The sequence below is a fragment of the Anser cygnoides genome, chromosome 6 (genome assembly GCF_040182565.1).
Source record: "Anser cygnoides isolate HZ-2024a breed goose chromosome 6, Taihu_goose_T2T_genome, whole genome shotgun sequence".
Lineage (NCBI taxonomy): Eukaryota > Metazoa > Chordata > Aves > Anseriformes > Anatidae > Anser > Anser cygnoides.
This window is the reverse complement of record NC_089878.1, coordinates 17,919,191-17,945,871: the sequence shown is the minus strand read 5'-3', so window position 1 is coordinate 17,945,871 and position 26,681 is coordinate 17,919,191. Positions and strand designations below refer to the sequence as shown.

General features: G+C 41.7%; 1 protein-coding gene across 1 annotated transcript in view; it reads right to left on the bottom strand.

Annotated features, from left to right (window-relative positions):
* The window catches only part of LOC106029845 (titin), a 244,523-nt gene that overhangs the window by 164,247 nt on the left and 53,595 nt on the right, over positions 1 to 26,681 (bottom strand). Inside the window, exons 46-90 of the mRNA XM_066999168.1 lie at positions 25,811 to 26,089; positions 24,164 to 24,727; positions 23,048 to 23,329; positions 22,668 to 22,946; positions 22,015 to 22,293; positions 21,641 to 21,919; positions 21,230 to 21,517; positions 20,824 to 21,102; positions 20,442 to 20,723; positions 20,052 to 20,330; positions 19,663 to 19,941; positions 19,252 to 19,530; positions 18,847 to 19,134; positions 18,469 to 18,747; positions 18,053 to 18,334; positions 17,648 to 17,926; positions 17,232 to 17,510; positions 16,850 to 17,128; positions 16,412 to 16,699; positions 15,897 to 16,175; positions 15,405 to 15,686; positions 14,512 to 14,790; positions 14,121 to 14,402; positions 13,314 to 13,592; positions 12,902 to 13,189; positions 12,417 to 12,695; positions 12,037 to 12,315; positions 11,654 to 11,932; positions 11,247 to 11,534; positions 10,815 to 11,102; positions 9,627 to 9,908; positions 8,562 to 8,840; positions 8,162 to 8,443; positions 7,738 to 8,016; positions 7,317 to 7,604; positions 6,834 to 7,112; positions 6,453 to 6,731; positions 6,098 to 6,376; positions 5,660 to 5,947; positions 5,202 to 5,489; positions 2,182 to 2,463; positions 1,647 to 1,925; positions 1,251 to 1,532; positions 850 to 1,128; positions 85 to 372 (exon numbers count right to left, since the gene is read on the bottom strand). Of these exons, the coding sequence (XP_066855269.1) occupies positions 85 to 372; positions 850 to 1,128; positions 1,251 to 1,532; positions 1,647 to 1,925; positions 2,182 to 2,463; positions 5,202 to 5,489; positions 5,660 to 5,947; positions 6,098 to 6,376; positions 6,453 to 6,731; positions 6,834 to 7,112; positions 7,317 to 7,604; positions 7,738 to 8,016; positions 8,162 to 8,443; positions 8,562 to 8,840; positions 9,627 to 9,908; positions 10,815 to 11,102; positions 11,247 to 11,534; positions 11,654 to 11,932; positions 12,037 to 12,315; positions 12,417 to 12,695; positions 12,902 to 13,189; positions 13,314 to 13,592; positions 14,121 to 14,402; positions 14,512 to 14,790; positions 15,405 to 15,686; positions 15,897 to 16,175; positions 16,412 to 16,699; positions 16,850 to 17,128; positions 17,232 to 17,510; positions 17,648 to 17,926; positions 18,053 to 18,334; positions 18,469 to 18,747; positions 18,847 to 19,134; positions 19,252 to 19,530; positions 19,663 to 19,941; positions 20,052 to 20,330; positions 20,442 to 20,723; positions 20,824 to 21,102; positions 21,230 to 21,517; positions 21,641 to 21,919; positions 22,015 to 22,293; positions 22,668 to 22,946; positions 23,048 to 23,329; positions 24,164 to 24,727; positions 25,811 to 26,089 (12,957 nt within the window). The remainder of the gene's footprint in view (positions 1 to 84; positions 373 to 849; positions 1,129 to 1,250; positions 1,533 to 1,646; positions 1,926 to 2,181; positions 2,464 to 5,201; positions 5,490 to 5,659; positions 5,948 to 6,097; positions 6,377 to 6,452; positions 6,732 to 6,833; positions 7,113 to 7,316; positions 7,605 to 7,737; positions 8,017 to 8,161; positions 8,444 to 8,561; positions 8,841 to 9,626; positions 9,909 to 10,814; positions 11,103 to 11,246; positions 11,535 to 11,653; positions 11,933 to 12,036; positions 12,316 to 12,416; positions 12,696 to 12,901; positions 13,190 to 13,313; positions 13,593 to 14,120; positions 14,403 to 14,511; positions 14,791 to 15,404; positions 15,687 to 15,896; positions 16,176 to 16,411; positions 16,700 to 16,849; positions 17,129 to 17,231; positions 17,511 to 17,647; positions 17,927 to 18,052; positions 18,335 to 18,468; positions 18,748 to 18,846; positions 19,135 to 19,251; positions 19,531 to 19,662; positions 19,942 to 20,051; positions 20,331 to 20,441; positions 20,724 to 20,823; positions 21,103 to 21,229; positions 21,518 to 21,640; positions 21,920 to 22,014; positions 22,294 to 22,667; positions 22,947 to 23,047; positions 23,330 to 24,163; positions 24,728 to 25,810; positions 26,090 to 26,681) is intronic.

Below are 26,681 nucleotides of genomic sequence, written 5' to 3'. Positions count from 1 at the left end.
CAGAAATATACAACAAAACCAAGAATTAAGTCTTTTTGAAAACAAATTTGAGTCATCCAGCTCTGGCTTCTTATTGATACTGACCTCTAACACTCAAAAATGCGCTGCATTCATCTGATCCAGCTACATTAGTAGCTGTGCACAGATAAGTTCCCATATCAGATTCCTGAAGTACATTCACTTTCAGAGAACAGGTGTTGTCTGTAAGGGTAGCCTGATACTTGTCTCCACTGGTAATCTCCTGTCCATCATGAAACCAGGAAACAAGAATAGGTGGTGACCCATAAACTTTGCATTCCAGTACAGCAGAAGAACCCAGCTGACCATATGTTTCTTTCAGTTTTCTTGTGAAAGAAGGAGGTATAATACGATCTGCATTTGTTTAAACATAAAACAAAAAAACAACAAAAAAACTTACAGTACAGGAGCTTAAAATACAGAGGGTTTTCAGTGCATAATAAAACCAGTTTATTTTGATGTATCTGCATTAGCAATCTGCTCCTGCATGTCTAAAACACTGAAAAATAGATAGTTGATGGTTAAGGAATCAACTTAAGGAATACCTTTTCTTTTTGCAGTTCTTTTTCATATGAAACAATATTGCACCAGTTGTCTAGAAAAGACAAATGGATTAAAGCTGAAGAAATCAAACTGCACTATAACTCCTGCCCCTCAGATGCTAGGTAGGCATCTGTTCCTGATGCTTGTCACAGTGGAGTGCCAAGCATTCAAAGATTATACAAGCAGTGAGCCCCCTCAGACTGCCAGTCATGGGAAACAGTATGCTATCTAAAAGCATTATAAAAGAACTTTGGATCAGATGTGACTCAAAAGGAGTAGTCAACTAACCTGAAACGTGCACCGAAGCTGTGCAGCTGCTTTTACCAACACTGTTTTTCACCTCAAAAGTATATTCTCCACTATCTTCTAGTCCTGTATTGAGGATCTTAAGCCCAGATACTTTGTTGAAGAAGCTGATTTTATATTTATGGTCAGTAGACAATTCATTCCCATCCTTAAACCATCTAGCAGTAAGCTCTGGTGTGCCGTCTACTGTGCATTCCAGAGTACAAGAGTCTCCAGCTGTAACTTTCACGAGGCCTGGTTTCTCTACAATGATTGCAGGTTCTGCAATGAGACGCAAGTCACAGCATTTTTAAAAACAACAATGTGATAGTAATTAGCACCATAAAAATTAAAAATTTTAAGCATTGTAAAACATATTATGTTTTTTATACCATGCTACCCACCAAGCACTGTAAGTGTGGCAAAGCACTCCTGAACTCCAGCATCATTTTTTATCTGACAAACATATTTCCCAGCATTGGCTGGTTCTGTGTTTCCAATCCGCATAGTTGCAACATTTTCTGAATAGGAAATCCAAAGATTTTCACTTTCTCTAATGATCTCCCCTTTGTCTTTTAACCACAGAACAGAAATGGGCTGTGATCCTTCAACTGCAGCCTGCAGTTCGATCGACTCCCCAGCTACAACAGTGAGATCACTCAGCTTCTTCACAAAGGTTGGTGGTGCTATTTAAGAGAAGATATTTAACAGTAAAAAACACTCCAGGACGGGAAAAGTAGGAGGAAAATAACAGGAAAAATGAAATTCCAAGAAGGTGAATTAACAGTCCTTATACAAACCTCTCAGTGTTACAGAGCCAATACAGGAGTCACTTCCCACATCATTTACAGCTTTACAGTGATATTCACCAACATCTGCAGTATCCACACTGAGAATGTGAATGCTAGCAAGGTAGTTCTCAGACATGATCTTGTACTTCTTGCTGCTCCGAATTTCTCGTTTGTCTTTATACCATGAAATCTGGAATGGAGGAGTGCCCTGAAGCTCACATTCCAGACGAATATCAGACCCTTTCAAGGTCTGGACTGGATGGGGCCTCTTGATAAAAATAGGGGGTGCTGAAACAAAGGAGTTAAAGTTTGTGTTATTTGAGCTGATGATATTAAAGAAGAGAGTATGCAAGTAGCCAAACTGATAGTGAGCAGCAAAGGAGCACTGTGAGAGATCTCCCACGATATAACAAGCAGGCAACAGAGTTGCCATCTTTTCAGACAGGCTTTGGTCTGTCTGATTAAAGAAAGTGGGATTTAACAGCTCTTCCGCACAAGAGTACACATACAGATAGAAAGGCAAGGGAAGAGCTGGGATTCTGACCTTTTACTTTCAGTGAGGTACTCGTACTAGCACTACCAGCTGGATTCTGAGCTTCACAACTGTAGTCACCGCTGTCTTCAACTCTGAGGTTGTGCATTTCAATGATTGCCACTGAATCCACAAACGACATTCGGTATTTTTCACAGGGGTGGATCTCAGTTTCACCTTTGTACCAGATGACTTTGATTTCTGGAGATCCCCCTACTTTGCATTCGTACCTAGTGGAGTCATGCTCTTTCACAAGTCTTGAGGAGTCTAGTTTCTTAATAAACCTTGGCGGTTCTGGAAAGCCAAAAATGGAAGATGATGTTTTTAACTGCACAGATTTTTGAATAAACAGATAAATATCTAACAGAAAACATAAACTTTTGGGGACTTATGCAATCATTCTAATTTTGTAATTGCCATTTTTTTTTTTAGATGATTTGAAGTTTGTCCAAAATGTAGATTAGGCAGCAAACAAGTTCTCTATTTGCATTTTAGATAGTTTCTCCTTATTTTGTTTTCTCGTTCTGCTTCTCTATGTTCAGCTGACACGTGTGGTTTTCTTTAAGTAATATCCTCTTGTAGTACATTGGTAATAAAAATGCCTGATGGAAATTCAAGAATCCAAACTGTTCATCTAAGTACTATTGTTCAGAGAATTTAGGCTGAGCATTATAGCAACTGCTTTATAACTTAATATGTCATTAAGAATTGATACAGTCAATAAGTGTATTTGAGTTATAACCCTTTGCACATTTATTGCAAAGCCAAACATAAAGGTGCATATAAGGACTATAAGTCAAGGATCTTAGGTAGCAAATAAGAGAAGTTCAAAACAATCATGCTGGGAAGAATTATGAGATGGTTGGTACTAGTGAAATTGGTTTTAAAGGTCATATGACTGGAAAGTAAACCAGATGGCTACATTTTACTCTGTAAGGAGAGAAGGAAAGGGCGGTTTGACACTTTACATCAAAAGTACCGTGCAGACGATTCAGAATCACATGACTGAATGCTCATGGATCAAAGATAAAAGTAGTAAAACCAAGAGGTGGTAATGTGGGAACAACTAACAAATCTCTCTACAGAACAGGATGAATTGCCTTTTTGTGTATCTGTAACATGTGGGAAGAATATCTATTTTACTGTGGGTCACTTCAATCTGTGGGACATTTGCAGAACATCCTATGTTGTTAGTAACAAAACTTCCTTAGAGTTTCTAAAAATAGAAATTATGTCTTGTTAAAACAAGAACTCTTGGAATCTCATTACTTTGTTTTCAGATTTCATTTTGATAAACAGTTGATTACCTATCTGCATACTAACAGACTAACATTGCTGACTAGTCACACAGTACTTCCATTCCTTTCCAAAAATGTGAGTATATGTTAGTAAAGTATATACTTAGAATGTTAGGTAGTTTCTAGAACCTAAGGCAGGTGTTAAAACTACAGATTGGGAACACTAGATTTAAAAAAAAAAAGCGGGGGGGGGGGGGGTAGGGAGGTGTTGGAAGTCAATTGGATATAAGATCTTGATTCTACAAACAAAAGACTGTACGTCATAGAGATAAGACAGCATCTTCTCAAATTAAAACCATGCAAATCAATGCACATATGAGCTTGCACTTCCAAGTTTTGTAGGAATAGGCTGACAAGCAATGAGCAAAATTAATTTTACATCATTGGGAAATCTGCACAAAATCTAAAGAATTAAAGGAAAAATAATCCTGGAAAAAGTAATAAAAGAATAATTTACAATTTTATGAATAAAGAGTTGAAGAGTAAAGAGTTGAAGAGTAAGAAAATGAATAAGGTCAGTTAGAATCATTTTATGTAGAGTAATTCCAGTCAAATTAACCTATTAGTACTGTTATCATTAATAATAAACAGAATTATGATTCTGTTGGAAACAAACTTGAAATCTTTAAAAGAGCTTAGATTTCTTGCTACAGTATTTCAATTTTTTTTTTTTTTTTTTAAGTCAAACTGTGTAATAACAGCATCCCTATTTGCCATTGAGTCCACAGGCAGTGCAGTTTTCCACACTCCTCCCACCCCCACCAAGAAAAATCCCTATGGATAGAATATACTCCAGACATAATATATTTGACATGCACTTGTTAAAAAATCTTGCTCATGGTAGTTCAGTTTCTTGTGTTATTTGTCTCAGAGAGTAAAAGCCATTATATTTATTCTTGTAAAGTGTTTGATTTCCCCTCCAAACTTATACAGAAGAAAAAAAAAAAAAAGAGAGAGAGAGAGAGGGAAAAGAAGAATGCCCTGAAACAACAGGGACATTTAATCTTATGCATCATTTAAGTAGTGTATTTTACATTTGTCCTTTAATAAAATCAGTAGGAATAAAGTATCTGGAACATCTATTTATAAATCCAAGGTTCCCACCTACATCAAGGAAATTACAGTAAGGTACAAGTGTCACTTGTACCAGGACAGTTTGATCCAGTTATAAATTTAGATCTTTGAAAATCATAAGATCCACACACTATGTAGAGAAGTAAAGTGTTGGCGGAGCAGATATTTGTCACCAAGTCTGCCCTCAGATCCGTCAATTTTTCCTATTCAACAACAGGAGTTTTCAAATATTTTCAGGAACTGCACACCCGTTAAAAATACATTTAAGCCTCATAAGTGAACTTGCTTCTTTCAGGTACCTTTCCCTCTTCTGGACAACTTAGCAAATGACACTACTAGAGAAAGAGTTTAAGGCAGACAGATTTTGCTGGCCAACAGTTATTAATAAAAGCACAACAGGGTACTAAGTCAGAGTTAATACCTCAGTGACAGAATTCCCTTGATAAGACTCACTGTACCAGACCAGAAGAAAGATGGATAAGCATTTAGGTTTTAAAATAACATTTAAATGAAATAAAATAATATTTAAATGAAATGAAAGATCTCAACATGACATCTTGTAAAGATTGTTAGTCTCACGCGTCTGCACTATTCAGGGTTTTTTGTGGGTGTCTGCCTTGCAAAGAAATGCCTGATGAACAGTAAAGATCCCAGCAATACCTTGTACAGCCAGCTGAGCTGCGCATGCATCCTTTCCAACGCTGTTGCTAGCAGTACATGTGTAGAGTCCAGCATCTCCTTTACCCACTTTTAGGACCGTCAAGCTGGCCATGTTTTCCACCAGTGTCATCTTGTAGTTGCCACCTGGGCGGATTTCTCTGTTGTCTCTGGTCCATGTAATTCTCATAGGTACAGAGCCAGTCACATGGCACTTAAAGGTTGCACTTTCCCCTAGTGCCACATCAGTAGATACTGGCTTGACATCAAAGAAGGGAGGTTGTAGATGTTCTGCAAAGAGGAAAGCATGGCAGAGCTCACCACTAAGCTCCCCTTCAACACACACCTGACCATGCCATGCCCACACTCCCTTACCACCATGCAGTGGGTAGAATGGGAGAAAGAGTAAAAGAATAAGAGCGCAAATAGGTACAAAATATCTTTAGGTGTGAGCTACAAACCTGTGAGGAGAAGCTTGGCACTGGAAGATGAAGTCCCCAGAGCATTTTGCGCTGAGCAAGTATATTGGCCACAGTAAGCCATGCTAGTTTGCAAGATCTGAAGAGCTGCAACATTATTTAAGAAGGTTGTCTGCACGTTATCACTGTCGCTTAAAAGAACCCCATCCTTGTACCAGGAGACCTGGATAGGCTCTGAGCCATTTATGCGACAATCAAAAGTCACTGGGGCACCAACTGTCTCTTGAATATCTTTCAGTTTTCTGGCAAATGTAGGGGGAAGTTGACGTTCTGCAAAATAATAATAATCATCACCATAAGTAGGAAGCTACCTTGTCAACCTAGAATTAGTTAACACTGAACTTAATAAGAACCCCTTTCTATAGACAACAAAGAGTTCCTACAAACTACCCCAGGAAAGAGTGGCCCCAGGACCATCACCTTTAATGACAAGCAAAGCTGTGGAGGTAGCAAAGCCAACACTATTTTCTGCTTTGCAGGTATATTCTCCAACGTCGCTTTCCTCCACGGTAGAGAACGCCAGTGTTGCCACATTATTCTTGAAGTGCATTTTGTAAGCCTGTGTTGATCTGAGCTTGGTGTCTTCTTTGTACCAAGACACCTTGATTTCTGGTGCACCACCAATCTGGCATTTTAAAATCAAAGGCTCGCCAACCTTCACCTCCACACGGTCCAGGTGTGTGACAAAATAGGGTGGTTCTAGGGGAGGAAAGAGCATAGTGAGCAGAGACAGAGCATCACTGGGGTCCCCTTGGGGATCAGGGGTGATGCATACCTAAGATGGATACAAGGCTGTGGCAAACATCCCCACCCGCCTCATTTGCCACCTCACAGGTGTATTCGCCTTCGTCACTCTTGGTGCTGTTGAAGATTTCAAGAATGCCAGATTTGTCAGTAGTTGTAAGACTGCAGCGTGGAGACTGAGCAATAGGCATTCCATTTCTTTTCCAGGTGACAGAAATGGGAGGGGTGCCCATGTAGGTGCTTTCCAGAACAATGGACTTCCCCTGCTCCACACTGAAATCACTTAGTTTCTTCATGAAGACTGCAGGCTCTGTGTGGAGGCACAGGTCAATAGTGAGAGGGACAAATGCGGCAGGGCTGCAGGCAGAGCATGAAGAGAGAGATACCTACACATACACACACACACACACACCTTTCACAAAGAGTTGAGTTGTGCATGAGATGCTGCCAGCATCATTTGTGACCACGCAGGCATAATCTCCACTGTGGCCCGGCTCCACGTTGTGCAGCTGTAGCTGTGCCACAGACTCATCCAGAGAAATGGAACAGGTGCTGTCCAGCACCAGCTCCCTGATGCCTCGGAACCAGGTGACTTTGAAGGGGGTGCTGCCCTTGATGTAGCTGGTGAATGTCACACTTGATCCGGGCAAAACTTCCTGGGGATCAGGTGTCTTCACAAAAGAAGGTGGTTCTAAGTGTCACGCAAAGAAGTGAAGAGGGAGAAAAATGTTAATAGGAGATTTCCTGTTGGGGATGAAAACTGAAGCAGGTTAGAAATAGAAATAACAAGGGAGAAAACAAAAAGAAACTAAGAAAAAGCCATAGGAAATCAGAGGTAAGAAAGAAAGAGGAAAGAAGTGTTCTGTAGAAGGGGTTGTAACATCCTTCCACTGACCTTGTACAGTCAAGAAGGCACTACATTCATCAGATCCAGCCACATTTGCTGCCACACAGGTGTATGGCCCGGTATCTGTGACATCCAGGGCATTGAGCTTCAAAGCACAAATGTTATCCAAGAATGAGATTTCATATTTTTCTCCACTAACAATCTCATTCCCATCCTGAAACCAGGCCACTGATATGGGGGATGTGCCAGACACTTTGCATTCCAGCAGCACTGAAGATCCCAGCACCCCATTTGTTTCCTTTAATTTTCTTGAGAATGAAGGAGGAACAAGGCGATCTAAGTAAGACAAGGCAGAAGAAGAATAAGAAAAATGTTTTTTTTTTTTTTTAGTGCAAAGGAAAACAAAAACAAGAAAACAAACAAACAAACAAAAAACAACAGTTTTTTAAAGACAAGATATAGAGCTGACCTGAAACATCAACTGAAGAAGTGCAGCTGCTGTCCCCCACCTCATTGTGCACCTCAAAAGTATATAAGCCCCTGTCTCCCCTCTCTGCAGAAAAGACTTTCAGAGTGGAGATATTGTTGAAAAAGGTAATTTGGTATTTGCGATCACTCCTTAGTTCTCTGCCATCTTTGTACCACTTGGCGATAAGTTCAGGTGTTCCTCCTACTTTGCACTCCAAGGTAAAAGGGTTGCCAGCCATCACTGTGATCGGCTCAGTCTTCTCTAAGATTACTGCTGGTTCTGAAATAGGAAGGGAGGGGACAGTGTGTCACCAGGAAATCCACCTGCAAACCAGTGAGCACAGGATACAAGCAGCAAACAAGGGGTGGCAGAGACAACTGTGAGAGCCGCAAGATAGAATACTTGTGGAACAGGCTATACCCACCTAGGACTTGTAAAAAAGCAGAGCACTCCCGCATGCCAGCATCATTTTTGATCTGGCAAATGTACTTTCCAACATCAGTTCCCTCTGCACTGGCAATCTCAAGAGTTGCAATGTTGTCCATAAACCACATTTGGACATTTTCACTCTCCCTAATAACTTCACCCTTGTCCTTCAGCCAGACAACAGAAATTGGTGGGGATCCTTCCACCACTGCCTGTAGAGCTGTTGGCTCTCCAACGAAGATTGCAATGTCACTCAGCTTCCTGGCAAAGCGTGGGGGCTCTGATGGCAAAAACAAGGAGGCAGAGGAAGGTTAATCACGCGTGCCTGCTTGGAAGAGGTACAGCCAGAAGATCAAGAAAAGAAGGTGCTGGTGCTGTTGGTCTTCTACCATACAAACCTTTGAATTTTACTGGGCAGGTGCAAGTGTCACTTCCCACCTCATTCATTGCTTTGCACTGATATTCTCCAGTATCCTGGGATTCCAGATTGAGGATGTGAAGACTGGCAATGGAGTGCTTTGCTGTCACCTTGAACTTCTTGCTGCTCCGGACCTGTCTCCGGTCCTTGAACCAAGCCACCTCAAAGGGTGGAGTCCCTGCTATCTCACACTGGAGAATAACATCCGAGCCTTTAAGTGTGTCCACAGGACTCGGCACCTTGCTAAAAACAGGTGGTTCTATAAAAAAAAAAAGAATCACATCATAACATTTGAGACTGCTTCCCTGAGTAGGTTTCTGGATAGTAGCAAGACACAATATACTCAGGAAGGAGGCCTACACTTCTTCTTGTAAACCTATATTTAGCATCCTCATCTTATGTGGTCTCATCTCTAAAAGATGCTGAGCCTCTGGCATCTCCCAGAAAGCCATCCCAAGCACTCCCAAGGGCAGAAAATATGACACTTCTGCACCTGTTTGGAGTTAGCACTTAGGGCCTCTCCCCAAATGCCCCTCTCCCCTTTCTTCAGGACCATATTCCAGTTTTCCTCACCTCTTTCCAATCATGAAAGCTACCACCAGTGAGGCTCAGTACAACAGCCCTCTCTTGCTTCTTAAATTTCACTCCTGATAGAATCACTGTACATAAAAAACAGGCAGAGGGATGTCTGCAAAGTGTGTCCATCTCTCTCACCATGGCTGGTGCTTCATCTAGTTCATACATCCCATGCGACCCAACAACCTTGCCTTATTCGGCTTGCAATTGGCTTAAACAGGAAGGCAAGGGAGTGGCTGCACAGTGCTCAACACCCACTACCATTTCCTGCCTAGTCTCTCTGATGTCTACAACGCATCAGCATATTAATCTGAGAGCAGCTGGAAAGAAACTGCCCTGGCAGCCACTGACTGCCACAGCAGTAGCTCCCTGTTTGGGGAGCGGGGGGGGACATGGGGGGGAGGGTGTGCAGCTGAGAGCAGGACCAGGAGCCAGGGATTCTAGTTATGTGCGGAGCCATGCTGCTAACCTTTCACTGCTACTGAAGCGCTACAGCTGGCAGTGCCGGCAGAATTTTGGGCTTCACATATGTAATCGCCGCCATCCTCAGTGCTGGCATCCAAGATAGTTAGCACCGCTATGGAGTCTACAAAAGACATGTGGAGCCTGTTGCTTGCGTGGAGTGCCTGATCGTTCTTGTACCACACGGTCCTGATCTCTGGCGTGCCACTGATTTTACATTCAAGTTGAACTGTGTCTCCGTGCTTCACAAATCGCAAAGCTTCAGGCTTCTTGATGAACTTAGGAGGTTCTGCAGAACAAATAAGCATGTAGAGAGTGACAACACGTTTGCCATGTGAAATCTACAGTGCTGAGCAAGAGTCATAGAGAGCACAAGAATACTGGGGTGCAACAAGGTGAGTTTGCTACAGCAGCTGGCTGTATCTCCAAGAGCTTCCTCTCAAGAAACGATGCAAGGAGAAGACAGCAAAACCAACTACAACTGGTTCTATCAACTCTGGAGCCTGCTGCTTGAGACAACTGGAGCTGTAAAAGACACGTGAAGGATGATTGCTCCACCCAAGAGACTTTTTTTGCAGTTTCCTTTGGGGGGCAAAAATGTCCCCAAGCCAACATGAAAGCATCAACAATCCCATCACCCCCAAGTTCTTACCCCAGGAGCAGCAGAAACATGGTATGTACAGTTTCACTTGCTTGCACATCTTTAAAGTGTATTTCTACTTGAAGAACTTAAATGATTTAGAGCCTAGATTAAATCAGCAATTCATTACTCCAACTGAAACATTCAGAAAAGTTGAAAGAGACACCAATGCTGGTCTACAAATGCAAAGTAATTGTATTTACCCTATTACTCTTGTTCCATATAGTAATGATATGTATGAATACCCATGCAATTGTAGTTTAAGCACTAACGATAAAGTAAAAAGCAGGGAAGTGTTGTGTGCATTTATCCATACCAACAAACAGCTTAGCAAGAAGACCTGTCCCCTTGGAGATTTTGCAGGTACACAAGGCTTCTACTGTCATGCAGTATTATAAAAGCAGAGAGTTACCTCATGGTATGTCTGCTTTTTGATAAGCTACTTTCTGTATATGTCCAAGCTGGAATGGGTGGAAGATGAAGCTCAGTAACAAAGAGACCTTTTATATCCAGGAGAAAGAAAAACAACAAATGAAGGTGACTTAATCTCAATACCTTTGACACTGAGTTGGGCTGAGCAAAAGTCTTTCCCAGCTTCATTACTAGCTTGGCAAGTATATTGGCCAGAGTCTCCTTTACCCACTCTGAGCACTCGAAGGTGAGCTGTGTTAGCTACAAATGTAATATTGTAATTTCCTCCAGTTCGTATCTCCCGACCATCCTTGGACCAGGTGATGTGTATTGGCTGGGCTCCAGTAACATGGCATTCAAGGTCAGCACTTTCTCCCAAAGGCACATCAATAGATTCTGGTTTGGTATCAAAGATAGGTGCCTGCTTGGGTTCTAGAAACACAAGAAAACAAAATAATACTCGTATCTCATAAAAAAAAAAAAAAGTTAGTTAATCCAACATACAAATACCATTGCACACATAAAAAGGGATGGGGGTGCCTAAGATCTGGGCAAAAGTTCTGTAAGCCAACACACCTGCCACTGTGAGCCTAGCACTTGAGGTGGCAGTGCCCACAGCATTGGTGGCTGTGCAGGTGTACTGTCCAGTGTGATTCATCTCAGTTCGTGCCAGTTGTAGCACTGCTACATTATCTACAAAGGATGTGTGCACATTGTGGTCATCGCTTAGCAGCACACCATCTTTATGCCAAGTCACAGTAATGGGCTCTGAGCCATTGAGTCGACACATAAATTTTAGGGGTAAGCCAGCAGGGTGTTCAATGTCCTTTAATTTTCTTGCAAAGGAAGGTGGTCGTTTGCGCTCTGGAAGAAAGCAAGTAAAGGATAAATATGCACCAGGAAGCTTTTTTTTTTTAATATATTTTTTCAAGAGAAAAAGTACTGTAAAGAAGAATTTGCAACAAGTAAATATAAATCATCACCTTGAACTGTTAAGAGAGCCTTTGTAGATGCAGTTCCTACACTGTTTTCTGCCTTGCAGATATACTCGCCGCTGTCATTGCTAACCACTTTGTTGAAAATGAGTGTAGCAATGTTGTCTTTAAAGAACACTTTGTACTCAGGAGTAGACCTTAGTTTTGTATCACCTTTGTACCAAGACACAGTAATTTCTGGTGTTCCAGCAATGTGGCATTGCAATGTTGTATAATCCCCAACCGACACCTCAAGAGGTTCCAAGTGTGTAACAAAATATGGAGGTTCTAAAAAAAGAAGAAATTAGAAAGGCTCATCATAGTGCCAGGCCTTGGAAAGCATACACTCAAAAGAACAGGCAAGAAAAAAAAGAAGCAAAGGTAGCACACACCTAGGGTAGAGACTACAGCCTCACAAACATCTCTTCCTGCCTCATTTTCAACATGGCAGGTGTATTCTCCTGCATCCTCTTTGGTGCTGTCAAGGATCTCCAGGATGCAGGATTTCTCTGTGGTGGTGATGCTACACTTCTGAGACTGAGCGAGTGTGTGGCCATTCTTCTTCCATGTCACAGAAATGGGCAAGCTGCCTGTGTAAGTGCCCTCCAGGATGATGGACTTGCCAGGTTCCACATACTGATCACTCAGTTTCTTCACAAAGACAGCTGGCTCTAATGAAGGGTAAGAAGTCACAAATGTTGAGCACAGCAGTACAAATGGAGGGAAGGAAACAACATTTTAGGGTAAATATAGAAATGCAATTTTTACAAACCTTTTACTGTAAGGTGTGCCGTACAATTTGCCCTGCCAGCTTCATTAGTCACTAGACAAGTGTACTCTCCACTTTGGAGAGGAGTTACATCAAATAACTCAAGCTCCACAATGGAGTCCTCCAAGTAGATATTACATTTGTCCCCTGGCACAAGCTCATTGGCCCCTCTAAACCAGTTCACCTTAAAAGGAGGGGTTCCTCTGATAACACCTGTAAAAGTTATGCTTGTGCCTGGCAAAACATCCAAAGGTTCAGGTGTTCTCTCAAAAGAAGGTGGTTCTAAACACACAAGAGAAAAGAAGAGATAAGACAGACTAATACAGCGTATCCCTGGCATTTCCACACACCTACCAAAGATAAAGAACAAAGCCTTTACTTTCTAGTCAATACATTTTCCTCAGTATACTTACAAAAGGCCACAGGGAATTTCAAGAGGAAAAGAGAAAAGAGTAGCTCAGAGAGGTTGCTGACCATCATATACTGACCTTGTACGGTCAATACAGCACTGCATTCATCTGAACCAGCTATGTTGGTAGCTTTGCAGGTATAAGTTCCAGTATCTGAGTTGCTCAGTGAATTCACTTCTAAGATACATAGGTTATCCGAAAAGGTGATATGATGTTTTTCCCCACTAACTAACTTAAGTCCATTCTGGAACCAGGCAATAGAAATAGGAGGTGAACCCGACACTTTGCATTCCAGCAGTGCTGAGGAGCCCAGGACACCAGGTGTTTCCTTTAGTTTTCTTGTGAAAGAAGGAGGAATGATTCGATCTGCATAAGAAAATATAATACATCCATTGTTAGAGAGAAAAGGAGTAAATGAATGGAAGGAAGAAAAGAGAACGTGGCCAAAAAAAAGTTTTGATAAAAGATGAAGACAAACTACCCAACCAACCTAAAACATCAACCGATGCTGTGCAACTGCTTTTGCCCACGTCGTTCTGCACTGCAAAAGTGTACAATCCACCATCTTCCTTCTCTGCATCCATAATTTTAAGTGTAGATACTTTGTTGAGGAAAGTAATTCTGTATTTTTGGCTGCTGGTCAGCTCTTTGCCGTCTTTAAACCACCCAGTAGAAAGCTCTGGTGTGCCTGCCACTTTGCACTCCAAAGTACAGGCATCTCCTATAGTAACCCTCATTGGTTCTGCCTTCTCTACAATGACTGCAGGCTCTGGAAGGAGAGACAAGTAACATGTATGGTGAAAACTGGATTTGATTAGTACTAGCTATAAGTATTATTGCATTATAAGAGGGGGCTTATACATTTGATACTAAGGATATCTCAGTTCATTGGGTTTGGGAATTTTTTCAGCTCTCCTTTTTCCACCCTTTATTCCACCCTAATCTGGAGATTTCAGAAGCTCTCCAAAATAAAGTAAAAACATTTTGGAACTCCTAGGAGTGAAATACACCTATCTGTCCTCTTCCAAGCAGGCATGAGCAGAAGATGTGACTGTGAATACAGTCAACTGAATTCCATCATAATGTAAAGGCCTGTATTTTTTTTTTTTCACTACTATCCCTACACAACTGGAAAAAAAGGAACCCAAATAAGATTTAATGGAGACACAAGGATTCTCTGTTTTGACTATTTGAAGTCAGGGCTATAAGCAAAGCATGCAGCTGATATTAAATTAACAAGTTCCTAACTTAAAAAAAAATATGTATATCTTTTTATGAATTTATGCTTTTTACCAACCTAGAATAGTTAAGGTAGCCATGCACTCGCGACTTCCAGCATCATTTCTGATCTGACAGATATATTTTCCAGCACTGCTTGTCTCTGTGTGTACAAGTTGTAAAGTTGCAGTATTTTCCATAAATGTGATCTTTGTGTTTTCACTTTCTCTAATAACTTCCTCCTTGTCTTTAAGCCACTGTACAGAAATTGGCTGTGAGCCTTCCACTCTTGCTTGTAACTCTACTGGTTCACCAACCACAACAGTCACGCTGTTTATTTTTGTCAGAAATTTCGGTGGTTCTGGATAAGAAACATGCAGTTGTAGTAAATACTTATGGTATCCATGTAAAAGAAGAGCAATGCAGTGCCATTGGGAGCACTAAAGAAGGCATATGTGCCAATACCTTACCTTTCAGCTTAACAGTGCAAAAACAAGTGTCACTTCCTACGTCGTTCTGAGCTTTGCACTGATATTCACCAACATCTGCAGCTTCAACGTTAAGAATGCGAATGCTTGTATGGTAGTTTTTGGCTGTAACCTTATACTTCTTACTACTGCGGATTTGTCTCCTGTCTTTGTACCAGGTAACGTCAAATGGTGGTGTTCCTGAAATCTCACATTCCAGGCTAACCTCAGTTCCTCGGAGCATGTCTACCGGAGAGGGCTTTCTGCTAAAGACAGGAGGTTCTACCAAGGGAAGAAAGAAGCATTTTTAGAAAAGAGACTGAAGGTATTTGACCAACAGTTTACTGATATCAGCTTTTCCACAACAAGATTGCTGGGAAAACTAACTGAACGGGACATGATTTTCCTCATTTTCTGCACACATCATGAAACGATCTAACAGGCAGGTGAGCATTCAGAGCTCTGAGCTCCTCTGTATAAAAGGTAAACAGAAGGGTGACCCTTGATAGAGAGGATATAGGTCCCATGTAGCTGTCAGTAGTCTCAAATGCAGGGTGTAAAGCTGACACTGATCAGTTTGGGTCTGTTATTTTACTTCATATTTTGGCTTCATGGTATATCAGATCTACCTGTCTTGGACCCTGCAATCATAGAGCTGGGGAACACCTAGACTAGGACATGTTTGTATTAAGAACAACAACTGCCTTGTACAGACCCTGGCAGAGAGGGTAAGGGGTCATCAAAAAACGAACAGAATGTGAGGAAAAAGGCATTCCCTGAATAAGGAATTAATTTCATGTTCCTATGGATTTCCAAGGAAGAAAACCACACACGCCCAAAAAAAAAAAAAAAAAAAAAAAAGAAGGATGTAACTGGAGAACAAGACAACAGCTGACCTTTCACTGTGACTTTGGTGCTGCAACTGGCCTTGCCAGCAGGATTGTGAGCTTCACAGATATAGTCACCACTCTCATCAGTACTGAGATGATTCATTTCAAGCACAGCCACAGAGTCGATGAACGAGGTCCGGAATTTTTCACTGGCAATAATTTCATGGTCATTTCTGAACCACACTATTTTCATTTCTGGAGAACCACTTACTTTGCACTCAAGTCGGGCTGAATCGCCCTGCTTGACTACTCTTGCCGTCTCTAGCTTCTTAGCAAACTTGGGTGGTTCTAAAAAACCAGAAAAGTGGTGTCAGAAGGTCTGAATTAATACTGGAAAGGAAAGAGGAGGGAAAAGAGCAAAACAAACAAGAGTTGGTTGCAAACACAGGGCAGAGAATTCACTTGACAGGGTATCAGAGATCATTAAGGTGGGCTTGTTAGAAAGGAAAGAAAACAAATAGATGAAAAGACTGCAAAACAACTAGAAAGTGTGCACACCTGTTACCATCAACATTGTAGTGCAAGAGTCACTGCCAACATCATTTGAAACATGGCAAGTGTAGTGCCCACTCCTAGAAGCATCCACTGAATAGAGGGTTAAGAACACAGTTGACCCTTCAATCCCAATGAAACAAGTTGGACCAGATACAAGTTCTAAGTCCTCTTTGAACCACTTTACTGTAAATGGCAGCGTTCCTTTTAGCGTGGCCTTAAACTCCACCGTGGAATCTGGGATGGCTTGCTGGCTTTCAGGTTTTAGTAAGAAGCTTGGAGGCTCTGCAGTTTTTAAGAAAAAGAAATATTCAGTTAAATCAGGAATGTCTAAGAATGAAGAAAGTTAGTGAGGCAAGCAGAGACTCTGAATGCATAAGAGGTTAAAGATCCACAGTAAGAAAAGGGAGACCAAGTTTTCAGCATTAGTGTTAAGAAGTATAAGAGTGTTATGTTAGCACAAGATATAATATATTCTCCCAGCATTCATCTCCAGTAAGAAGTAGCAAAGAGTTTCAAACCTTTCACTGTCAGGACAGCACTGCAAGAATCATTTCCGGCAATGTTAGAGATATTGCATGTGTAATTTGCACTGTCTGACAGCTCTAGATTAGCAATCTCGAGTGACATGGTGTTCTCATGGCACAGGCTTCTATATTTTGCACTGTCAGTTATCTCCTTTCCATCCTTAAACCATTTTGCAGTAATGGGAAGTGATCCAGAGACTTTGCACTCCATTCTGATAGAAGATCCCAGAACAGTATCCTTTTTGGTTAGCCTTTTGATAAATGTGGGTGGAATTGATTGATCTGCCCAACACAAAACATGGCAAAAACATAACGGTTACCTTATTGCTTATCTTTCAGAAACTCTTCTTATTTTTAGTTGTTTCTTTGTTTTGTTTGTTAGTTTGTTTTTAATCCCTCCCTGCTGGCTTCACGAATTTGCCAAATACAAACCTAACACAGTCAGGACAGCTTCACAGGTGCTACTTCCAAAGTCATTTTCAACCTTAAAACTGTATGTACCACTATCCTCCTTTGATACAGGTTCAATCCTGAAACTGGCCACATTGTTTTCAAAGCTCATTGTGTAGTATCTACTGGGCAGAAGCTGTTTGCCGTCTTTGTACCATCTTATTCGGAGTTCTGGTGTCCCCTCCACAGTACACTCCAAAGTTACGGGGTCTCTTTCAGTGACTTTAAGTGATTTAGCCTTTTCTGTGATCCGTGCAGGCTCTGGGGTACAAAGTGTATAAAAATGGTTGTTAGCTACAGAGAGGTGACTGACTTCCGAAGCACTCATCCAGGATGAGCTTGAAGGGGCACAACTTCTACACACCTTGCACAAAAAGCAAACCAAAGCACTTCTCCACTCCAGACTCGTTCTTTGCCTGGCAGGTGTATCTCCCTCTGTGGCTGAGGTCAACATTGGTAAGTTTCAGTGTAGCCACTTTGTTCTCAAAGGTAATATGGTGGTAATCATCATCTTCCAGTATTTTCTCATCTTTTATCCATGACACAGATAAGGGTTGAGCACCTGCTACAACGCACTGGAAGAATGCAGTGCCTTTCAAAACGCTAGTGACATTCTCCAGCTTCTTGACAAAAGATGGTGGTTCTGTGGTGTGAGGTTTTGTTTGTTTAGAAGAGAAGTCATGGAAAGGGAAGAGGGAAAAGAGATCATATAAGGTCATCCTAGTCACTACATTTCATCTGGGGGATACAATGTTTGGGGTATGTTTCTTAGTGACTGACCTTTCAAGCTGAGCCTTGTACTACAAGAACAACTCCCACCTTCATTTGATATAATGCATTGATATTCACCAACATCTGAGACATCACAGTTGGTCACATTAAGGGTAAATATTGATTCTTTGGTGGAGATGGCATATTTCTTGCTGCTGAACATCTCCTTATTGTTCTTCAGCCACTTCACCTCAAATGGAGGCGTACCAGTCACCTCACACTCGAGTGTGGCCTCCAATCCCTTTACTACCTCGGTAGGTCTCAACTCCCGAACAAACGTTGGAGGCTCTACAAAGAAGAATAAGGGAAAAGTAGATAGTAACCTTGATGGTTATTAGGGAAGAAGAGGTCTCCTTTATTCCATCACCCCAACTACATGGCATAGCTGGGTGGTGAAAAATGTTCAAGACCAACCTTTTACTTTCAACTCGATGCTGCAGCTCTCACTACCTGCATCATTGTGGGCTTCACAGACATAAATACCACTATCCGATACTCTGGCTTGAGTGACTTTCAAAGTGGCTAGACCATCTATGAAAGAGATGCCATACTTAGCTCCATCAGTCACTTCATTCCCATCAAGGTACCACGTGACATGGATCTCTGGTGTGCCTACTATCTGGCACTCAAAAGTGGTGGACTGTCCTTCACGCAAAGCTACTACAGGAGTAGGCATCTGAACAAACCTTGGAGGCTCTAGAAGATAGAAGAAAAAGTGAGGCTTTATAATATTCATGGTAGTTTGTGGAAATAGAAGTATTTCCTACCTCCTCCCCCCAGATTGCATAGAAAAATCAGAAACACAACAATGAGAACACTGGGCTTCACACCTTTTACAAACAGAGCTGCTTTGCAAGTGGCAGTCCCCACATCATTGCTTATCTGACAAGTGTAGTTCCCGGAGTCAGACATCCTTGCTGAGAAGAGCTCCAGCACACTAGATGTGTCATCCTTCCAAACAGAGCGATTGGCTCCAGAAAGGAGCTCTTGGCTGTCTTTAAACCACTTTATCTGCAGAGGAGTAGAGCCTTTCACCATTGCTTTGAACTGAACCCTAGCATGGGGCACAACCTCTTGGGACTGGGGCTTTTCCACAAAATATGGCGGTTCTATAACATGTTAAAAAGAAGAAAGAGGATTACTCAAGGATAGGTGAATTCCCAAATTATGAATAAGCGACCTAACACAAGAGAAGAAGAATTTCAAACCTTTCACTGTTAAGAACCCACTGCATTGGTTGCTTCCTGCCTTATTTGTTGCTTCACAGGTGTAAGAGCCACTGTCTGTGCCTTCCAGTTTATTGATTTCCAGAAAGGCGGTGTTATCATGGAAAGAGTATTTGTGCTTTTCACTTGCTGTTATTTCTTGGCCATCCTTGTACCACTGGATACTTATAGGATGTGAACCAGACACTATGCATTCCAGGTGAACAAAAGACCCCTTAATGCTGTCCATTTTCTTGAGCTTTTTGGTGAACTTAGGTGGTATAATGAGATCTATCCAAGACAGAGTAAAAAGACAAAATATGGAATTCAACCATGATTGTAGTAGACACAAAGTCAGGAGAAGAGATCGTAAGTAAAAACAAATACTAAAAGACAGCTCATACACACCTAGGACATTGATGCTGGCAGAACATCTACTGCTCCCAACATCATTGTGAACCTCAAATACATACTCTCCACTATCTTTCTTTTCCGCATGGAGCACCTTTAGGACTGAGACGGTATCTGTAACACTGATCTTATATTTTGGGCCTAAAGTCAGTTCCTTGCCATCTTTGAACCATTTGGCTGTAATGTCTTTTGTTCCCGAAAATTTACATTGCAATGTTGCTGGGTCTCCCTCAGTCACATCTATGGACACAGCCTTGTCCGTGATTGTAGCAGGCTCTGTTTTAAACAGAGATACAGAGAAGGGAGTTAGGGGCATCTGTAAAACCAAACCAAACCAAACCAACCAAAAAAAAAACAACAACAAGAGAACTGTCTGAGATCACTGCCAGCACTCAGTGTAGGACTAACCTTTGACAGTCAGCAGAGCAGAGCACCTCTGAATTCCTGCCTCATTTTTAGCTTGACAGAAATATTTTCCATCATGTTTCAGTTCAATAGACCTCACCAGAAGAGTGGCAATGTTGTTCACAAAGGTCATTTTGATATTATTGTCTTCAATCACTTCATCATTGTCTTTCAGCCAGGATACAGTGATGGGCAAAGAGCCTTTAACAGCAGCCTGAAACACGACTGTGCCTCCTCGAAGGGAGCTAATGTTTTCTATCCTCTTCAAAAACTGTGGGGGTTCTAGCAGGAAGAAAGTGGCTAAGTAAGTACAGGTTTGGTACATGACCATGTGGCATGAAACCCACACCAGCATAAGATCATGCTAGTGGCATTCTCCACCTTGCACTAACCTTTCAGTGTGACCTCTGAACTGCAGAGGCAGCTTCCAACATCATTTGTTACTCTACACTGATACTCTCCAACATCAGAAGCATCAAACCTGAAGATATGGAGGCTAATCAAAGATTTCTCAGTGCTTATTCTGTGCTTCTTACTGCTCCGCACAGGCTTATCATCCTTCACCCAAAACACTTCAAAGGGAGGTGTGCCAAGCACCTCACACTCCAAAACCACATCAGAATCCTTCAAGACTTCCATGGATTGAAACTCCTTGCTAAAATAAGGTGACTCTACAGTGCGAAAGAGAGAGTGTAATTTGCATTAATCACACTTTGGAAGCCTGGAAAGTTGCACTGAGTTTAAAGAGAAAAACTGGTTGAGTGGTCGGATGTCACACACACCTTTGATTGTAACAACACTACTGCAAGTATCTTTCCCAGCATCATTTTTGGCTTCACAAATATATTCCCCACTGTCTTCAGTCTCAACTTCTGAAAGATGGAGTATTGCCAAAGATTTTGTAAAAGACATCCTGTGTTTGTCACTCTCTTTCAGTTCCCTGTCATCCTTGAACCACGTGATTTTAATCTCAGGAGTGCCAGTGACTTTACAGGTCAGCTCAGCATATCCGCCTTTCTTGACCAGGTGAGTTGGCTCTAGCTTCTCCTTGAAGGCAGCAGGTTCTGTGGATTTAAGAAAAGCTTTCAGTATCAACAAGGCAGCAAAAAGTGCCACTGGGTCAATCCAGTAGCTGAAAGTTAAAAAGAGAGTAAGAATGCAAACCTTTTACAAACAAGTTTGCGCTGCATGTTACTGAACCAGCTACATTGGAGACTTTGCAGATATATTTTCCCGAGTCATTTGGTTTGACTGCGTAAAGCTCCAAGTAACTTGCTAGTGCCTCTGTCATAATATAGCAGGCTCCTCCTGTCACCAGCTCAGTATCACCTTTAAACCATTTCACTGTCAGTGGTGTTGTGCCTTTAAATGTGCCCTTGAAACGTACAGTTGATGCTGGCAGCACATCTTGAGACTCCGGTTCTACAATGAAGCTGGGTGGTTCTAGATTGCATTGAAAGGAAACAATTGCCAAGAATAAGACACACAGCTTGCACTGTGGGGAAGAAAAGTATTATCACAAGAAAATCATAATAAAAAAAAGAGCAAGAATTTTGAAACATTGCCAAACCTTTTATAAACAAAGTACTACTGCTGTCCTTGCTACCAGCAGAGTTTGTGGCTCTGCAAATGTAAACTCCAGCATCACTTGCATCTAGGTGTTTTATTTCCAAAGATGCAGAGCCTTCTGCAAAGTGTATTGTGTACTTGGCACTTGAAGTGATTTCAGTGTCCTGCTTAAACCAAGAGACGGTCATTGGAAGAGAGCCAGAAATTTTGCAGTCTAGATGGCATGAGGTGTTAATGATGCTGTCAATATTCTTCAGTGGTTTGGTAAAGAAGGGAGGGAGAGTGCGATCTGTTGGGTATGAAAAAAAAATAAATAAACCAACACATGAGCAAAAGAGAATACAGTTCTGCTTCTGGCTCTGCTGGGCTCAGGGCAGAATAACAGGCCTCTTTGCCAAGGGTCAGTACCGACCTAGCACCGTAAAGCTGGTAGTAAAAGAGCTGGTCCCCACATCATTGGATATCTCAAAGGTGTACTCTCCACTGTCCTGCATTTCGGTGGCATAAAACTTGAGCTGGGCAATGTTATTTTTAAAGCTGATCCTGTATTTTTTGCTGGCAGGTAGTGGCTTTCCATCTTTGAACCATTTGGTTTTCAACTCTGGAGTGCCTGTGACAATGTACTCCAAAATGGCTGGATCCCCTGCTGTCACCTGAATCACTTCGGATTTTTCAATGATTTTGGCAGGTTCTACAACAGAATTAAACAATCAGTGTTAAGAACAAAAGTAAATTGCTCTTCTTAGGTGGGAGACAATGCAGAAGTCGCAGCACTCCTCCACTGACCTTTAACTGCTAGTTCACCAAAGCAAGACTGACTTCCTGCATCGTTCTCAGCTACACAGGTGTATTTACCACCAGAGCTCAGCTGGACACCAGTAATTTGCAGTGTTGCTAGCCCATGGTCAAATGTCACTCTCACTTTGTTATCATCTTGAATAATGTCTTTGCCTTTCATCCACATCACAGAAATAGGTTCTGACCCTTTCACCACAGCCTGTAACGTAATATTGTCTCCAGCCAGAGCTGTCACATTTTCGATTTTTTTAACGAAAGATGGTGGTTCTAGTTCAAAGAAAAGAGACATAAAGAAAAATGCATCTGCTATGACACTTTTTCATGAAATCTAATGCTCAAAAGATAGTTTTATGAGACAATGTACACAGTACATGGCACAATTCAGCTAAAGAGCAGGAAAAGGGAAGAGCTGCACTATTCAGCTAAAAGAGTAATGCTTTTAAGCATAAGAATAATACTCCTTTAAGCCCAACGTTCTTCAAATTAATGGGTTTGATGCCAAGTAAGAGTTAAGATATATACAATTTTTTTAAGAGGAGATACCCTCCATCCCCAACCACCCTAGCTACGCAGAAATTCAGAGAAAATATAAGAAATAAGAGGTTCCCTGCAGTAAGTGGAGTGTTCTCTCTCCCACTGACCTTTCAAGATGTATGTTGCACTGCAAATGCACTTTCCAACTTCGTTAGCTATCACACACTCATATTCACCAACATCCGCACTATTAAATGATGACACCTCCAGGGAAATAACAGCTTTCTGAGAGGTCAGCCTGTATTTTTTACTACTGCGAATCTGTTTCTTGTCTTTGTACCAACTAATCTCAAATGGTCCAGTGCCAGCAACCTCACACTGAAGAACGGCGTTCGTTCCCTTCACTACCTCTGCTGGTTCGAGTGTTCGGATGAAAGATGGAGGCTCTATAAAAGCAGCAAGAAAGAATTAATTGCCCAGGAAAAAAAAAAAAAAAAAGCTTTTTCCTCAAGAGTGTGACTGGCAGTAAGTAGCAGGAAGAACAGACCTTTGACAACTACTTCTGTGGTGCAGCTGTCACTTCCAACCTCATTTACAGCTTCACATGAGTAGCTTCCGCTGTCATCAACTTTCATCTCCAAAATATCTAACACAGCCACAGAATTGGTAAAAGACATCTTGTGTGTGTTGGTTTCACGGATTTCCTTATTGTCCTTGAACCAAGTAACTTGGATTTCAGGAGACCCTTTGACTTTGCATTGAAGGCGTGCAGAGTCACCTGGGGTCAGTAAGTAAGACGGATCGACCTTCTTCACAAAAGATGGTGGTTCTAAAAATGGGAAGAAAACGGAAGGGAAGGGAAGGGAAGGGAAGGGAAGGGAAGGGAAGGGAAGGGAAGGGAAGGGAAGGGAAGGGAAGGGAAGGGAAGGGAAGGGAAGGGAAGGGAAGGGAAGGGAAGGGAAGGGAAGGGAAGGGAAGGGAAGGGAAGGGAAGGGAAGGGAAGGGAAGGGAAGGGAAGGGAAGGGAAGGGAAGGGAAGGGAAGGGAAGGGAAGGGAAGGGAAGGGAAGGGAAGGGAAGGGAAGGGAAGGGAAGGGGGAAGGGAAGGGAAGGGAAGGGAAGGGAAGGGAAGGGAAGGGAAGGGAAGGGGGAAGGGAAGGGAAGGGAAGGGAAGGGAAGGGAAGGGAAGGGAAGGGAAGGGAAGGGAAGGGGGAAGGGAAGGGAAGGGAAGGGAAGGGAAGGGAAGACAGGAGTGCGAGTAGAGAAGAAGAAAATGGAAAAGGGGAAAAAGAAGAGGGAAAGAAAAGCAGTCTGAAATACAAAGCCTTAAAGACATTGGTTCCTAGTGAAAGAACAAAACATGACTTTAGAAAAGATCAGCATAATATTTGCTGAGCTGCAGTTCTTGTGGTCTCTCTTGCCCCCTCCCACCATCTCTCCCCTACATGCAGGAGTGACTCTTGGATGTGGCTAACAAAAGAAATATTGAAGCAATACACAGTGCTTTGGAAGATAGTTGGGTAAAAAGCAAGAGGTGAATGGAGCTGATGGAAGATTTCAGAAGACTTCACAGTGTGATTTCACCCCAGAGAAGACTTCACCTGCAAAAGAAAAAAGCAGAAACCGAAGAAGAGCAAAGGTAAACAGTACCTAGGACAATCTTACCTCGGACTGTGACACTGGCAGAAGAGGAGCTGCTTCCTGCCTCATTTGAGACAGTGCATACGTAATGGCCCGAATCCTTGAGTTTAGCCAGAGGAATCTCAAGCGAGGCTATTTTGTCTTCAAAGTAAATCTTATAATCTTTGCCTGGAGGGATTTTGTTTCCATCTTTTGTCCATCCTACTGTTACTTTCCTGTCTTCATCTACCTGGCATTCAAGACGTATTTTTTTATTGACTGCTGACTGCACCGACTGCAAAACTTTAATAAAGTGCGGCTTGTCTATAATGACCATTTCAGCCTGGCAAATGTCAGCCCCAAACTTGTTGGAAGCTTTGCAAGTATAAACCCCTCTGTCACTGGTGGTGAGAAGGGAAATTTCTAAGACATGCTTATTTTCCACTTTGGAGATCTTGTGGTGGTCCGAAGGTGAAATGGTCGTGCCATCTTTCTGCCAGGCGACTTCAATGACTGGAGTGCCCGAAACAGTACACAGGAACTTGGCGCTTTTGCCCACAAAAGTGGTGATAGATTCGGGTCTGGTAAGAAATGTTGGTGGAAGTGCTTCTGCAAAATAAAGGGGTTCATTGTTATCCGGAGGTGGAGAATAGAGCTTATGCTGTTTCTCCAAGTTTCCCAAGGACAGAGAGCAGGAGGGGGCAGTTTGTTTTTAGACACTCTTAAGCAAAAGAGGCCAGAGCAGTGAAGGAGAAAAGAGATGTTAAAGATTACGAATTTTGGCTTTTTGTTTTGTACTTCTTGGGTCTGTATATTGCTCTAGAGCTTGAAGGCATTTTGACTCTAGAACAATGCACAAGCCAAAGGAAAATAAAGCAAAAGACAGAATTTCCTTTCCCAAGAGTGACATGTTTGTGCATGATTCCCTTAAGATAGACAAGTTTGCATATGTTGCACAGTTTGAGTATCCTTCTTTAGTCTGTAGCATCTGGCACTTAGCAAAGACTACATAAAGACTCTTCCCACAAAAAGAAAAATAGGAATGAAAAAAAAATGCACCCACAAAGGTCCACAAGATATTTAAAAGAAAAAAAAAAAGGAAGAAAAAAAGGAAGATAATTGCATAGTTATCAATAGACAAAAAAAAAAAAAGTTTTTTAAAATGAAATACTTTTGAACTGTCTTTTGTTTGTTTAAGATGATCTATTCCCCCATCACACAGAGTTTCCTCTGGCACACAGATTTTAGGTAAGCATCGCCACACAGCCTGCCTCACAAGTATAGCTGAAGAATAAATGTAAGATTGTAGGGTAATTGCCCAGTGATTACTACACCAAATAAATCAGATTTAAAACTGCACATTTGCTTGTTGTCTGTAAGTACAATAAACTCTCTTCAAGAATGTTTTCACAAAGCAATCCCATTCTATAGACAACATAGTTCTTCCCAGTCTCTTTATCCCATTTTTCTTCCCTCCTGAAACTTTTCATACTATGTACAAAAAAAACCACCTAAAAGCAGCATTTTCAAAAATTATTCCTTCTCTGTGCTTGTACTTATCAAAATTAGGTATGGATTATGTATAACAATGACAATCAATAGCACTACCACAAATGTTTGTAGGTACCCCACAGAAAGCATTACAATATACCAAGACATTTTTTGAAGAAGTGCTTTTGACTTTGTACTTACCAGTTACCGTTAAAAGGGCTGTAGAGCTTACACTGCCATGCTGGTTGGAGGCCTTACAGCTATACTCTCCATAGTCAACAACCTGAGGCCTCAGAATCTCCAGTGTAGAAAGGTAGTTGGAGGTGTGAATGGAATACTTGTCCCCATCATATATCTCTCGGCCAGCTTTGTACCACTGGAATCTGACATTGGGAGCAGTCTCTACCTCACAGGTAAACTTGGCCACGTGGTTTACGGCCACCTCCAGAGACTCAAGCCTTCTTCTCAGGATTGGTGCAACTGAAATCAGAAGCAGAGAGTAATTCAAAGCCATGCATACTGGCATTCTAGAAAGTAACAGTGAAGTGACTAACTGAAACAAAACAGATTATTTATTTGCAATCCACATTAAGTGATTGTAAAGGAGAAAAACTGTGGACAGACAGTGTCATGGTGCTTAATGACATCAGAAAACACAGTGGTGAAACTGGAAAACTAATGTTTAATAGCAATGTGGTAATATTGCAATATAAACATATACACACTATCTTACAGCTGTGAGAAATGGTGGTGTGGTTAAGAAATTGTGCTGAAACAGTGCAATGACTCTGAAGACTGGATGCAGCAGTGAGAAGAGTGGCAAGTATAGCTGAACTTCATCATGGGATGAAGCAGTCAGGACTGCAGTATAACTTGTCCTGATCTTGCTTGTGTGATGCAGGAGTAAGAGACTGCAATGTGGTAAAAGGAGACCATAAATCCAGGGAGAAAGGGGACCCTGTCATTAGTGTTGTGATTATATTAGTATTGTATCTGTATCCAGATAGACAGAGTAGGGCAATTTCATTAGCACAACCGTGTATTAGAAAGGCAGAATTTTATCCCCATTATC